The 12,843-nt window shown below is 43.9% G+C and overlaps 2 protein-coding genes and 2 non-coding genes across 7 annotated transcripts; 3 read left to right on the top strand and 1 right to left on the bottom strand.

Moving 5' to 3' along the window:
- Positions 1–7: 7 nt before the first annotated feature.
- LOC139534936 (tripartite motif-containing protein 16-like) lies at positions 8–3,315 on the bottom strand. 4 transcript variants are annotated; one of them, XM_071334478.1, is made up of 7 exons: positions 3,226–3,315; positions 2,481–3,110; positions 2,240–2,335; positions 1,741–2,031; positions 1,400–1,559; positions 1,219–1,278; positions 8–1,104 (listed from the first exon to the last, which is right to left on the bottom strand). In XM_071334478.1, the coding sequence occupies exons 2-7, from the start codon at positions 3,069–3,071 to the stop codon at positions 575–577; spliced, it is 1,728 nt and encodes a 575-aa protein (XP_071190579.1). In that variant the 5' UTR covers positions 3,072–3,110; positions 3,226–3,315; the 3' UTR covers positions 8–574. The 4 variants fall into 4 exon arrangements, with proteins under 4 accessions (XP_071190579.1, XP_071190580.1, XP_071190582.1 ...); XM_071334479.1 differs by having other exon boundaries at positions 1,400–1,550; positions 2,481–3,314; XM_071334481.1 differs by having other exon boundaries at positions 1,400–1,550; positions 1,798–2,031; positions 2,481–3,313.
- A 69-nt stretch (positions 3,316–3,384) lies between these two features.
- LOC139534932 (HAUS augmin-like complex subunit 6) lies at positions 3,385–10,888 on the top strand. The gene is made up of 16 exons (XM_071334470.1): positions 3,385–3,811; positions 4,015–4,110; positions 4,199–4,277; positions 4,389–4,521; positions 5,974–6,118; positions 6,459–6,521; positions 6,666–6,720; positions 6,830–7,003; positions 7,288–7,487; positions 7,707–7,836; positions 7,956–8,058; positions 8,153–8,231; positions 8,519–8,651; positions 8,851–8,937; positions 9,653–9,785; positions 9,881–10,888. The coding sequence occupies exons 1-16, from the start codon at positions 3,684–3,686 to the stop codon at positions 10,645–10,647; spliced, it is 2,505 nt and encodes an 834-aa protein (XP_071190571.1). The 5' UTR covers positions 3,385–3,683; the 3' UTR covers positions 10,648–10,888.
- On the top strand, positions 8,301–8,431 carry LOC139534974 (small Cajal body-specific RNA 8). The gene has a single exon (XR_011667060.1). It is a non-coding gene; the product is annotated as a small Cajal body-specific RNA 8 (non-coding RNA).
- Positions 8,964–9,094, top strand: LOC139534975 (small Cajal body-specific RNA 8). The gene has a single exon (XR_011667061.1). It is a non-coding gene; the product is annotated as a small Cajal body-specific RNA 8 (non-coding RNA).
- Positions 10,889–12,843: the final 1,955 nt, after the last annotated feature.

Here is a 12,843-nt window from a genome sequence, read left to right as displayed (position 1 = left end):
TCAGATGTTCAACAAATACACCGTTTATTTATCAGTTTGCATTTGCTTCAGCATTGTCAATATTGAGTTAATAAGGGCTCAGTAAACTACTTACTTCAGTTGATTGAAAAACTATTGGTATAATATGGACCTCGAGGGGACCTGTAACATGATGCAACATGAGTTCTAGGACAAATACAAATTGAATATACCATCAACAACAAACAAAAAAACGCTGACTGCAATATATGCACAGTAGCCTACATAAAAATTGCTGACATAGAATACGCAATAACACACAGACATGTCAAGTTCAGAGATCATTCTGAAAACAATGTATTGCCTGCCCTAATACATACTGTCAGAAGTAAAATCTCACTAGTGATATGGATTGTCTGACTAACACAGACATTAGATTAACTCGACTACTTGATTTTAAACATCCTACAATTTGGGGAAAATAACCTCAAATTCTATCTAGACTACAGAGAGCTCAATTTGTGAGAGTCAATCCTCTGAGATTCATAGAAGGAAAGTTTTATATCTGATAAACAACTCACAGAATAGTAGGATAAAGCATCACTGACATAGGTCTCTAATCTAACTCACATAACTCAGCTGTGGTCTTAAAGCAATGAAGCCAGAACCCAGGATAGAGGGGCTGCGTGAATCTGGTCTGGACACTGTGGAGGAGGGTCATTGTGTCAGAGACACTGTAGAAGGACAGAGTGCCCGCCTGGTGATCCAGGTACACTCCTACTCTGGAGGACTGAGGGCGTGCCACTTCAGTCTTTACATTATTATGTCGGAAAAAGTAACCATTACTACAGCACTCTAAACTCCAGGACTTGTCATTGTGTCCAAATTGACAATCATCCGCAGGCCCAGATCGGCTGATGTCTTTATACGAAACGCCTGCATAAATCTTCCACCCACTCCACTCCACCTCCCAGTAACAGCGCCCAGACAGACCTTCCCTGCACAGCACCTGACACAATTGAGTGAATCTGTCTGGACGACTGGGGTAGGAGTAGCCTTTGCGCTTCAGTTTCACCTTTCTGTTCCGCTCAGACAGAAAGAGTTGTCTGTATAACGTGTTTGGGTCCAGGGTGAGCCGACATGAATCTGAGGGAAGAGAAATTAAGAAAGAAAGATATGATATGAGTCCTCCTCTTTACTTGCATCTCAGGGTTTGTGGTGAGTATCATTGAAAAGACAACTGTTAGCAATTGGACTCACATTGTAAGAAGTCGGCTCTGGTCTTGGGCTCGGGTGGGTGTAGAACATCCACTAGATTCACTGAAACGCACATTCACACACAGTGAAAGAGTGTTATGATTAGACAATATAATGCAGTGTAGGCTAGAACTTCAATGTCATCAAAGTATGCAGATGGAACAGATGGTACTTTCTAACCTACCTCTGGTGGAGATTCTGCACCATTCTCTCTTCAAGATGCCCTCCAGTTTCTCTCTCAGGTTAGACACAGCCTCACTCACATCCTCAAAGTACTGAAGAGGACGGACATCGATGGTGGGCAAGTCTGAAAATACACTGGGACTGGCGAGAGACTGATAACTCTGCAGAGAGAGAATTTATTTGTATGGATGTTTGACAGTCAATCTTCTGTGTGTGAACTAACAAATTCCTAAAATGAAGCACTTTGCTACTCTACGAGAGACATAAGTCTAAGTCCGCTAGCTATATAAATAACATACTACTCACTACTTTAGCTAGCTACAAAGGCTTTGGTAAACCCACCCCAGAATAACGAGTTCCTTTTGCAATAACAGACGGATGGTCACTCAGTGAAGCTACCTCCAGGAAATGGATGTGATCCTCTGTGTGTGTCAGCTTCTCCAGCTCAATCTCTCTCCTCTTCAGCTCAGTGATCTCCTGCTCCAAACGCTCCATGAGAGCTTCAGCTTGACTCACAGCTGAATTCTCCTGGGCTACGATCAGCTCCTTCATCTCCGAGCGCCTTCTCTCAATGGAGTCAATCAACTCTGTAAAGATCCTCTCACTTTCTTCCACTGCTGCCTGTGCAGAGCGCTGTTAAAACACAAATGTAGACAAGAGATGGCTTTATGTTAAAAAGTCTATTCTCTTTCTCTGACTTGGAGCCTCAGAAGATTGCTATATCATATCGTTGTGGTTCCTGAGATATCAACCGCTTCTCCAGGCGGTTTGGGATCATATGATCTGCCCAACACGACTGCAACAAAGATGACATGGTTAATCTCCTCTGGTCAATACTCACGCTGAGAGACTCCACAGCCTGTTGCAGTTCCTTCAACTCTTTCTCCCTCTCCTGGACTCTCTGGTTGACCTTCTGCTGACTCGTCCCTATCTGCTTCTGTGGACAAAAAAACACTTTATTGAGCTACATGGCAGTGATGCGATTTGACAATGCAAATCTGTCTCATATGCCTATCTACATGTGATGTTTTTTTGCTATGTTGTTTTGATCACAATAACTTAAGATTAGCTCTGATTCTCACCTGTTTCTCAGTCTTTTCTGCAGTGATTGAGACTGTATCATGGCCTTTATGTTCATCCATGGTACACAGATAACAGATACACTGCTGATCGGTCCGGCAGAAAATCTCCATCAGTTTGTCATGATGAGAGCAGATATTGTCCTGTAATTGTGTGGTGGCTTTGACCAGCTTGTGCTTCATCAATGGAGCTACATTATAGTGAGGCTGGAGATGAGTCTCGCAGTAAGAGGCTAGACACACCAGACATGACTTGAGAGCTTTCTGCTTTCTCCCATTGCAGAAATCACATTCCACATCTCCAGGTCCAGCAAAGCACAGAGCAGGAGAAGTAGCCTGGAGCCCTGTCTTCTTCATGTTCCCGACCACCATGGCTAGCAGGCTATTCTTCATCAGAGCAGGCCTTGGAGAGAAGGTCTGTCTACACTGGGGACAGCTGTAGACACCCGTTGGGTCATCCTTATCCCAGGAGTCCTCAATACAGTTGCTACAGTAACTGTGTCCACAGTTGATAGTGACAGGCTCTTTCAGTAAATCAAGGCAGATAGAGCAGCAGAACTGGCCCTGGTCCAGGAGAACTCCCTGCTCAGCCATTTCACCGATCACTCACAAAGACACACCCCGGTAGCAATGCTACATAGAAACAAAACGTGAATTAATGAATTAATCTAGACAGCTAGACGTTTAAAATATATCCCAGTCCCCCAGTTGAACTAGCCTGATTCCAATTCAATAATACACATTTTACCAGTCGTGATTATCAATTCAAGATATGACAATTCAATGTGGTTATTATTGTTGAATCGACTAGCAGCGAAGGATCAATCCGAGATCTGCAGGGGACAAAATTATGCGCAACACAGGAAGTATGCATATCAGCATCCGGCTAATTCTTTTCTTCTTTAAATATTTGGCGGTTTGAAGAAGACATTCATCGAAGTTGGCATGCGTAATGTCGAGTAACTACATATGTATGGTGTACATGCTTTAATTTTTACGGCAATTGTATTTGTATCATTTGTTGAAATTCGACGACGGTAACGTTAGTTACTATCGCTAGCTATGTTCGCTTTCTGCCCAACTAACGTTAAGTAGCTAGACAATTTAGTTAGCTACCGTTAATTTAGTTGCATCGTATGTTTCAGTCTTCTGCTAGCTAGCAGTTAGATAGTTTTGAGATCTAAAAGTTGTCAGCTTGCTGGAAGAATGTCGACTCTTCAGAGAACAAACGGCAAATATCTGTGGTGGTCTCTTGTGGGTCTTGGATTTCAACCCGAAGTCGCAGCATCATCAGGAGCCAGCAAAGCCAATGTCAAACACATGATTCTTGGACCGTAAGTATTGATTGTTGTGGTAACAGCTAACGTTAACAGTTAGCGTTGACAGTATCAACATCAGTTTTGCAACCCTGTTTCAATCCAGTGAGACAAACTGGCGATGTCATGACAATGAAAATAAAATAATAGGCAGAGGTAGAACGACTCCATTCTCTCAGGTCAGTCAAAAGCCTGTTTTGACACCAGTTTTTCACCAACAGCAATATGTTTGACAAACCAAACAAGGACGCATTCTACATAGTTACCCATTTCCTGTTAGAAAAACTCAACCCTGCACGCTTCCACGATGCATACAGGTATGATGATGGTCCCATTCCCGGCTTGTTTCTCTAAACACATTTGTAATTTTTTGCAATCATGTAAAATGCTGGGTCTTGTATGCAGGCATTGCTGGCCAGTGTTGGACCACAAAGCAGATGCCGAATTCCGTAAGGTGACCTGTGCTTGGCTGCGAGATCTAATGGTAAGGATTTGACATGTCTTCTTTCAGATGTACACGATTTGACCTACTTGTTGCAGCAGACGCTGTCTGGTCAACAGGTCTAAAGTGTTTGAACTTGATCTGTGCTTTCAGGATGAGCAGGGGAGCACAGTTCCCAAAGTGGTGGCGTCACTATTCCTCTCACCTGGTGGACCCAAGTTCGTCAACCTTATGCTCCATCTAGCCAATCATGTCATGTTGCATGAGATGAAGACATTTTCAACAGGTAGTAAGACCTATACAGTGCATTCAGAAAGTATTCAGACCTTGACTTTTCCACATTTTGTTATGTTACAGCCTTATTCTAAAATGGATTAAATTGTTTTTCCCCCTCAAGCTACACACAATAACCTGTTTTTGCTTTGTCATTATGGGGCTATCAAATTTACACTATGACTAGCCCAAGGTTTGGACTTCTTAAGCTGCTTTCACACAAGCCGATTGTGATATTTTTCAGAGCTAATCTGATTGGTCGAAAGACCAATTAGTGAAAAAAATGGCAGAATTGGGCTGCCTGTCTAAACGCAGGTAGCCTAGTGGTTAGAGCGTTGGGTCAGTAACCGAAAGGTTGCCAGATCGAATCCCTGAGCTGACAAGGTAAAAAATCTGTCCTTCTGCCCCTGAACAAGGCAGTTACCAAATTAAGAATTTGTTCTTAACTGACTTGCCTAGTTAAATAAAGGTAAAATAAAAAGGCTGAATTGGCTTTTCATCTCCCTGTGAATTGCAACTGTTTGTCAATAACCAGGTCCCATCTAACCTTTCTATGCACATAAAGTACATGTCACGACAGGCCTGATGGAAACAGCTCATTTGTTGGGTAACTTTCCAAATGTCGACAAAACAAAATATGCTAGAGAAGGTGGGGTGTTTGTGTCTATAAGATTATGTGAGAAATGGCGGTGGAAATGCTTTTATGCACAAATATTGGTATAATAACCATTATATTGAGGGAAACTTGGAGTCACGCGATGACATGCTGTGTGGTCCTCCCACTACGACTCGAAGACATGCAGTTTATTAGGCTACAGATGAAATAAATCATGAGCTTCACAGGGTGGTGAAAGTGCAATGTGATGAGCGTGATGCTGCTTTCCAATAAATATCCAGGGTCTTATTCTGGTGACATGATGATCGATGCTTGGCTGCTGTTTGACAAATTACATAATCTTGCTCTTTTGTCCATAATAGTCTCATGTAGACTATACCCGCATTGTATCTGCAAGCTATTGGTTAGAGCGCACGTGCCATTCAGTGGGCATATTCACTATATAACGCACTTGTTTTGTGTGACAAACCCATCAGTAGAGTTAAATGTGAAGCAAACCAATTTAAAAAAATATTTTTTTTGGTACATGGGGATTTAACTGCTAAGTTATTTTATGTGCACTACGTCATCACGCACAGACTTTAAATAAATAAAAATATCCGCAAGAAGTACTTTTGATGGAAACATCTCTTGTGGGAAAATTGGCATATTTTACAATAATCACTTTGTCAACAATTGGATGGAAACCTAGCTAGTGGGTATGTTCAGTCAGCCCAATTCTGATATCAGATGAGCTCTGTAAAATAAAAAAAACTCATGTGAAAAGGTCTGTGATTGGTCAAAGACCGATTTAGTGAAAGAATATATCAGAATTGGGCTACCTGTGTGAACGCAGCCAATGTGTGTTAGATGGCACGTGGGTCCCAGAGGCAGCGGCAGCCCCTGCCTCTTCTGTGGAAATGGCGCTGAAGCGGTTTCAGCTGATCAAGACCAGATTCCTGAGAGGAGCTGTGGAACAGGACCGGATGCTGCAGGAGTACCAGAGACAGGCCCAGTAAGTCATGGCAACTACACAAACCACAGGCATTGGATGTGTTTGTAGATACACTGATGTTTTCTGGATGTTTACAATGACTAGAAAAGTGTCATTTATGTTGAGACCAATTCGGTTGGATAAAAAAAAATGTCATTGGTTAGGTGTGTCGTGATTCTGGCTAATTAGCACAGGTGCAAATGATGAGCAGGTAATCATTAAGCCACCCTCTTAAAACCAGGTGGTCACAGAGGTTTGGAGTTTGTATGCCCGGAGGTGAATGTCTTGCCTTTGCCAGTCAACTGTTGTTTCTTTTCAAATGTGCCTTGTTTTGCCATTCTACATCTGTTCTCTCTTGTAGATCAAGAGTGAAGTCTTTGAGAGATTGGAGGGCTGAAGACGCAAAGTATGATGATTTGCACAAGTATGTATGAGTCTCCATCTACCCTTTTTGAAGTATTTTTGGGGGGCTGTAGTTGAGATGTAAAACTTTTTTGTATCAAACATTACACACCAAGTGCTAATAATCAATGGCAGCTGGTAAAATAAATGTATTTCCCCTGCCCAGGCGTCACAAGAAAGTTGAACAGGAGGGAACCCCTCAAGCTGACAAGATTCAGAAGGTTTTCATTTTATAAATGACTTATAGTTTGTATAACATGACTAGAAATGGACATTCATAAAATTTCTATCTGCAATAGTCTGACCGTTTCACCTCTGAACACACCTCAGGTTCGCTCCTTGTGGTCGTCCATGGACGGAGTGCTGTCCACCCTGGAGGAGGCGCGGCGGGTGGTAGAGCGTGTCATCAGGGGAGATGTGGACCAGTACACCCTGGACGGGACGGACCTTGCCCTCAAAATCCCCCGGGTTCTGCTAGAGCGGATAGAGCAGTTATCCCACTTGGTGAGATGTGCAAAAATGCCTTTTTAGCTTAGCGGGTGATGGTGCATTTGGAATCTAGTCCATATGTCAGCGCAATGTTTCCCAAACCTCAAGTAACCCCAGCTGTTCCACATGTTTGATATGTTCCAGAGCTAGCACAACCGATGAAACGAATGAATGGTGATTAGTTAACTGATTGAATCAGGTATGCTAGTACTGGAAATCCTACAAATAAGTGGAACTTTCTGAGTGCTGTGGGTACTGCTCTAGTGTTTATCACTAAGTAAGTTCTGTGTGTTCGCCAGTCGAGTGTCGGCGGTGTTTACGAGGCAGGCCAGCTGAACATCCTCCGTATGCTGGAGCTGCTCCACCAGGCTCTGGTCCTCCTAGGGGAGGAAAGGACCCGGGTGGCAGGACACACCCCCATCGCCCAGCTCCACCCCTTGCACCTGCAGGAGAGGAACCTACAGATGGCCCGCGCCATTGAGGATCTCCGAGTCATGAGGTGGGCTACAAACTGCTATCGCAGAGGCTTGCTTGTTGGGGAACTGCTACCCAGTTTATGTAATACTGTTTGAATTGCGTAGCAGCATTTAACATGTTTGTAATTCGTTGTCCTTTAACACAAGACAGCAGCAATTTAAATCAGTCTTGGACAGTATTAATAGCTATTTTAAACTGTCAAGCTCTGTTCTCTCTGGCATCACTGTCTTTCTCTTACCAGGAAGAGGATTTCAAAGGAAGAAATTCCCGAGGTGAAGAGCCTCATCAGAAAGTTGGAGGCGGAGTGGGACCGGAAGTGGGCGAACTGTTTGAAACGCACGCCACTGACCTCGTTCCTCAACGAGGATCCTGTAAGTGCCTTTTCTAGTTTGACATGGATGTATTAAATGGCTTTGTCCAGCAACAGCCCCTACTCCCTAGGCCAGGGCTATTCAAATCTGACTGAGGGCTGTACTCTCTATCCCTTTAGGCCCTGGATTTTCTGTTCCCCATGGCTCCTCTGTCCTTTGAGCCGGCCACCGACGCCAGCTTCAAATCCAGCATCTTCTCTCAGTATTCGGCCAAGCTACCCAGTGAGTAAAACAAAAACAATAAAAGCAACTTAGAAGTGGAAATGTTAACTGAATATTTTAACAATTGGTACCTTGTGGTGATTTCATAACTTAGAATTTCCTGAGGAGAAGCCTGTGGCGACTGACTCTGTTCCAATGGAGACCGTTACCACAGTGGATTATACCCTCAAAAGGTATATTAAAACTCTGCTTGCCTTGCATTCATTGCTAATGGGCAACTAATATTCTGAATACTCCGTTGTTGGGAGGCAGATACCTGGTCAGTCCTGAGCTGTGTTCTGTCCGTCACAAGCCCTCCCTATAGCATACCTGCTCTCTGATGACCGGGGCGAGTTGAACGAAATCGCAACGGACAGATACGGAGCAGACAACCGTTATCCAGTCTTGTTTTTTTCTAACCATATCTCCAACATCATTTGATCCACAGAATGTCTTTATAACAGGTCTCTTTTTTTAACAGCCTCTGCCCTCCAGCTGTTGAGATGATTGCATCTCTTCCTAGTGTGGACATTTTCCCACTGACTCCCCTCCCTGCACTTTGTGAATCTCCTCTGGCTGTCCCTGCCAAAGCTCCCTCACCAAGCCACCTGCCGGTAGGTGATGTGCAACAAGCATCCTAATTGGCTTTAAAAATATATATATATTTTAAGGCTTTGTTTTAGTTAATTCAATGTTATAAATCTTTTTTATATTTAAAGGGTTTTGGCCTTTTATTCACCCCTGAATACCAAAATATGTCCCTAATTTATGCACATGTTTAATCACCTATGTGACCATTCTGTTTCCTTATAGGCCAGTGTAAGGAAGACTCCTCGTGTGTTTGCGGTGAAGAAAAAGGCTCAGATCCTTGACTCTGAGTTTGACAACTTAGCAAATCGGGTACAGTTTCCATATAGGGGGGTTGATGGGAGGCAGATATCTGGTCAGTCCTGAGCTGTGCTCTGACCGTCGCTAGCTCTCCCTATAGCATACCTGCTCTCTGATGACCGGGGCGAGATGAGTGAAATCGCAACGGACAGATACGGAGCAGACAATCCATACCTGCATCAGGGGTTGGAACTGGTTCTAGGAACAGAGGAGAATATATAATTCAGTGAAGTTAGGATGCTAATAATGGCCTAAACCATTCCAATTCACATGTCATGATGCTCAGCGCTTCAAGCCAAGCCCCCTCAATGTTCACCCCTCTTTCACTCTATCCACACCCGTCAAATCTGTCACATCACGCGCCTGCACTTAACTGTCCATCAAGCATATAAACAACTAGCTTACATGTTCCATAGCAAGCTGCTCTGTCCACGCTAATTGGTGGAGTTAATGATTTGGCTAAATTTAAAAACTGCTAATTTTAAATGGTAAAAAATAACTATTTGAAGCATTACTTTTTTGGGGTTTGAACTGGTTCAGAACTGTATAATGCTGGTCGGAACACTGGAACGGAACTAAATAAATAGGGGTTCTGCTCGGCACGAGTGGAACATTTCTGTTCTAACCTCTGATCTGCGTATGACTGGTATTGTCTGTACCATGTTGCTTAACATGCCATGCATGCATGGAGCATTTTCAATTCCTTACTGTTTGTGTGCGTTTTTAGTTTGCGGAGGCTGTGACCACCGGCCCTGGCAACATAAGTTTACGAGGACTTGAGCAGGGAGACCTACTCCATACTCTTGGCGAAGACCCTTTCTCCACCAGGAAGCAGATTCCACGCACCCCAGAGAGTTTGAGTGAGTATTGGACCTTTATTTGATGTAATTTGAAGGGCAATTTTGCCTTTTGTTGGCCAGAGGAGCAATTTTTTCTTCTCCCCCCCCCCCCTCAGTTTTGGATGTGAAGAGTTCCTGGCGAAGGGCAGTGGAGGAGGGGGAGGCTAAAAAGGCCTGCCTGTCTGCTACGTTTGACTGCGATAACATTCTCGGGTGCTTCATGCCCCTCAGCGAGGTACATGAGGCCTCCCTTGGCCACGACTTCACCGCCCTGAACACAAGCCTGGATCCCACCAACGTGTGCAGTACTGCAGCCCCCCAGCAGGCTTCCCTCATGTCCACCCTGTCCTGGGACTCCTCCAACATGGAGGCCCTCAATAGCCTGAGCAACAGTGACGTGGTCCAGTTCAGCATCAACCAAGAGGTGTTCCCCGAGCAGTTCAGTATAGATCAGGAGACACTTCCTGAGCTGCCGGGCAACGACAGCAGCCTCCTGACCTCCATTAACTCCAGGGACATATCCAACACCGAGGAGGAAGAGCTGCTCCTCCCCCACATCCCATATCTCCTCACCACAGAGACTGAGCCAGCCCTGCTGGACGCACGCAGGCGTTTGGACAACATCCAGCAGGCTTTTGGAGAGGCCTCCTTCATGGACCACCGCCAGGGGTCGCCAGAGCCCTCTCCCTCACAGCATGACAAGAGGAGCCTGGATACCAGCGACTGGCTGATGGCAGCAACACTGGAGACTGCAGCCACAGTGGAAGTGACAGACAAGGTCTTTTCCCTGGATCTGGACACTCTAGAGAGCCCCTCACCGCCAAGAACAGGGCAGTATAACCTCCCGCAATTGTTCACATTCTCCCCCATAGATGACCTGTAGTGTCACCACATTTATATATTTTCTGAGCAGTCTTCTAATTTCTTACTTTCACAATTAAGGCTAACTAATTTCAATGCACATGCAATTAAAATATTTGTACATATCTGTGCCAATCTAACATGGTCTGTTTTTCCTATAGAAACAAGTTAAATATTTTTTAATGTCTAAATGACATGATGGGTGAGAATAAACAAACATGAATTGTATATTGTTAAATAAATTAAATTCTTACCAATGTCAATCAGGGTTAAATATTTTTTGGGATTCAGTTCCTGGGCTTGTAAAGGCCTTGTTTACACTTGCATGGCGTTATTGGGGGTTCAATCATCTAAACTACACTGATGCAACAATTTCAAAGATTTTACTGAGTTAAAGTTCATAATGCATTTTTTTTCAATTGACTGATTTCCTTAAGCCCAAATCTATGGATTTCACATAACTGGGATACAGACATGCATCAGTTGGTCAGATACAATAAGAAAAAAACTATGTGGATCAGAACCAATTAGTGTCTGGTGTGACCACCATTTGCCTCATGTAGCACGACACATCTCCTTCACATAGTTGATCAGGCTGTTGAATGTGGAATGTTGTCCCACTCGTCTTCAATGGCTGTGCGAAGTTGCTGGATATTGGAGTGAACTGGAACATGCTGTCATACACGTCGATCCAGAGCATCCCAAACATGCTCAATGGGTGACATGTCTGGTGAGTATGCAGGCCATGGAAGAACTGGGACATTTTTCAGCTTCTAGGAATTGTGTACAGATCCTTGCGACATGGCGCCGTGCATTATCATGCTGAAACATGAGGTGATGGCGGCAGATGAATGGCACGACAATGGCCTTCAGGATCTTGTCAAGGTATTTCTGCATTCAAATTCCCATCGATAAAATGCAATTGTGTTTGTATGTAGTTTATACCTGCCCATCATGGGGCACTCTGTTCACAAAGTTGCCATCAGCAAACCGCTCGCCCACAGGTCATACACGTTGTCTGCCTGGTACAGTTGAAACCAGGATTAGTCATTGAAGAGCACACTTCTTCAGTATGCCAGTGAGCATAGTGTTAAGTACAACAAGTTGTTTTTTGAGGGATATCTGTACTTCTGAATTTTTATTTTTGACTACTTTTACGTTACTACATTCCTAAAGAAATGTACTTTTTACTCCATACATTGTCCCTGACACCCAAAGGTACGTGTTACATTTTGAATGCTTAGCAGGACAGGAAAATGGTCCAATTCACAAAAGAACATCCTTGGTCATCCCTACTGACTGATCTGGTGGACCTACCTAACACACATGCTTTGTTTTTAAATTATGTTGGTGTGTGCCCCTGACTATCTGTAAATTTAAGAACACAAGAAAATTGTGCAGTCTGCTTTGCTTAATACACAACAAAAATATAAACATGTACGGTGTTGGTTTCATGAGCTGAAATAGATCACATTTTCCATATGCACAAAAAACATTTCTCTCATTGTGTACAAATTTATGTAACCGGGATGTAGGCAGTTCTTTGCCAAGATAATCCATCCACCTGACAGGTGTGGCATATTAAGAAGATGATTAAACAGCATGATCATCACATAGGTGTACCTTGTGCTGGGGACAATAAATGGACACTAAAAGGAGCAGTTTGGTCAAAACACAATGCCACAGATGTCTCATGTTTTGAGGGCGTGTACAATTGGCATGCTGACTGCAGGAATGGCCACCAGAACTGTTGCCAGAGAATTTAATGTTAAATTCTCGAACCTTAAGCCTCCAATGTCGTTTTAGAGAATTTGTCAGTATGTCCAATCGGCCTCACAACCACAGACCACATGTAACCACACCAGCCCAGGACCTCCACGTCCGGCTTCTTCACCTGCGGGATCGTCTGAGACCAGCCACACGGACAGGTGATGAAACTGTGGGTTTGCACAACTGAAGAATTCCTGCACAAACTGTCTGTAGCTGTCTCAGGAAAACACTCATCTGCGTGCTAGTCGTCCTCACCAGGGTCTTGACCTGACTACAGTTCGGTGTCATAACTGACTTCAGTGGGCAAATGCTCACCTTCGATGGAGAAGTGTGTTTACAGATGAATCCTGGTTTCAACTACTGGGCAGATGGTGTCAAAGATGTCAACATTTTTGGGTGTGTCAGCTCAGGCATTTTACTAGCAATGCAGTTTGTGGCACAGTATTCC

This window comes from Salvelinus alpinus, chromosome 11 (genome assembly GCF_045679555.1).
Source record: "Salvelinus alpinus chromosome 11, SLU_Salpinus.1, whole genome shotgun sequence".
NCBI lineage: Eukaryota > Metazoa > Chordata > Actinopteri > Salmoniformes > Salmonidae > Salvelinus > Salvelinus alpinus.
Note: the sequence above shows the minus strand (reverse complement) of the source record. Positions and strands in the feature narration are given on the sequence as shown.

Coding starts and splice junctions, on each gene's coding strand:
- LOC139534936 (XM_071334478.1), bottom strand. CDS start 3,071: ATGGCTGAGCAGGGAGTTCTCCTGGACCAGGGCCAGTTCTGCTGCTCT. Junction 2,032..2,239: donor AGGCTGTGGAGTCTCTCAGC/GTGAGTATTGAC, acceptor GTGTTTTAACAG/CGCTCTGCACAGGCAGCAGT. Junction 1,560..1,740: donor AAGGAACTCGTTATTCTGGG/GTGGGTTTACCA, acceptor CTCTCTCTGCAG/AGTTATCAGTCTCTCGCCAG.
- LOC139534932 (XM_071334470.1), top strand. CDS start 3,684: ATGTCGACTCTTCAGAGAACAAACGGCAAATATCTGTGGTGGTCTCTT. Junction 3,812..4,014: donor AAACACATGATTCTTGGACC/GTAAGTATTGAT, acceptor TTTCACCAACAG/CAATATGTTTGACAAACCAA. Junction 8,652..8,850: donor CCTCACCAAGCCACCTGCCG/GTAGGTGATGTG, acceptor GTTTCCTTATAG/GCCAGTGTAAGGAAGACTCC.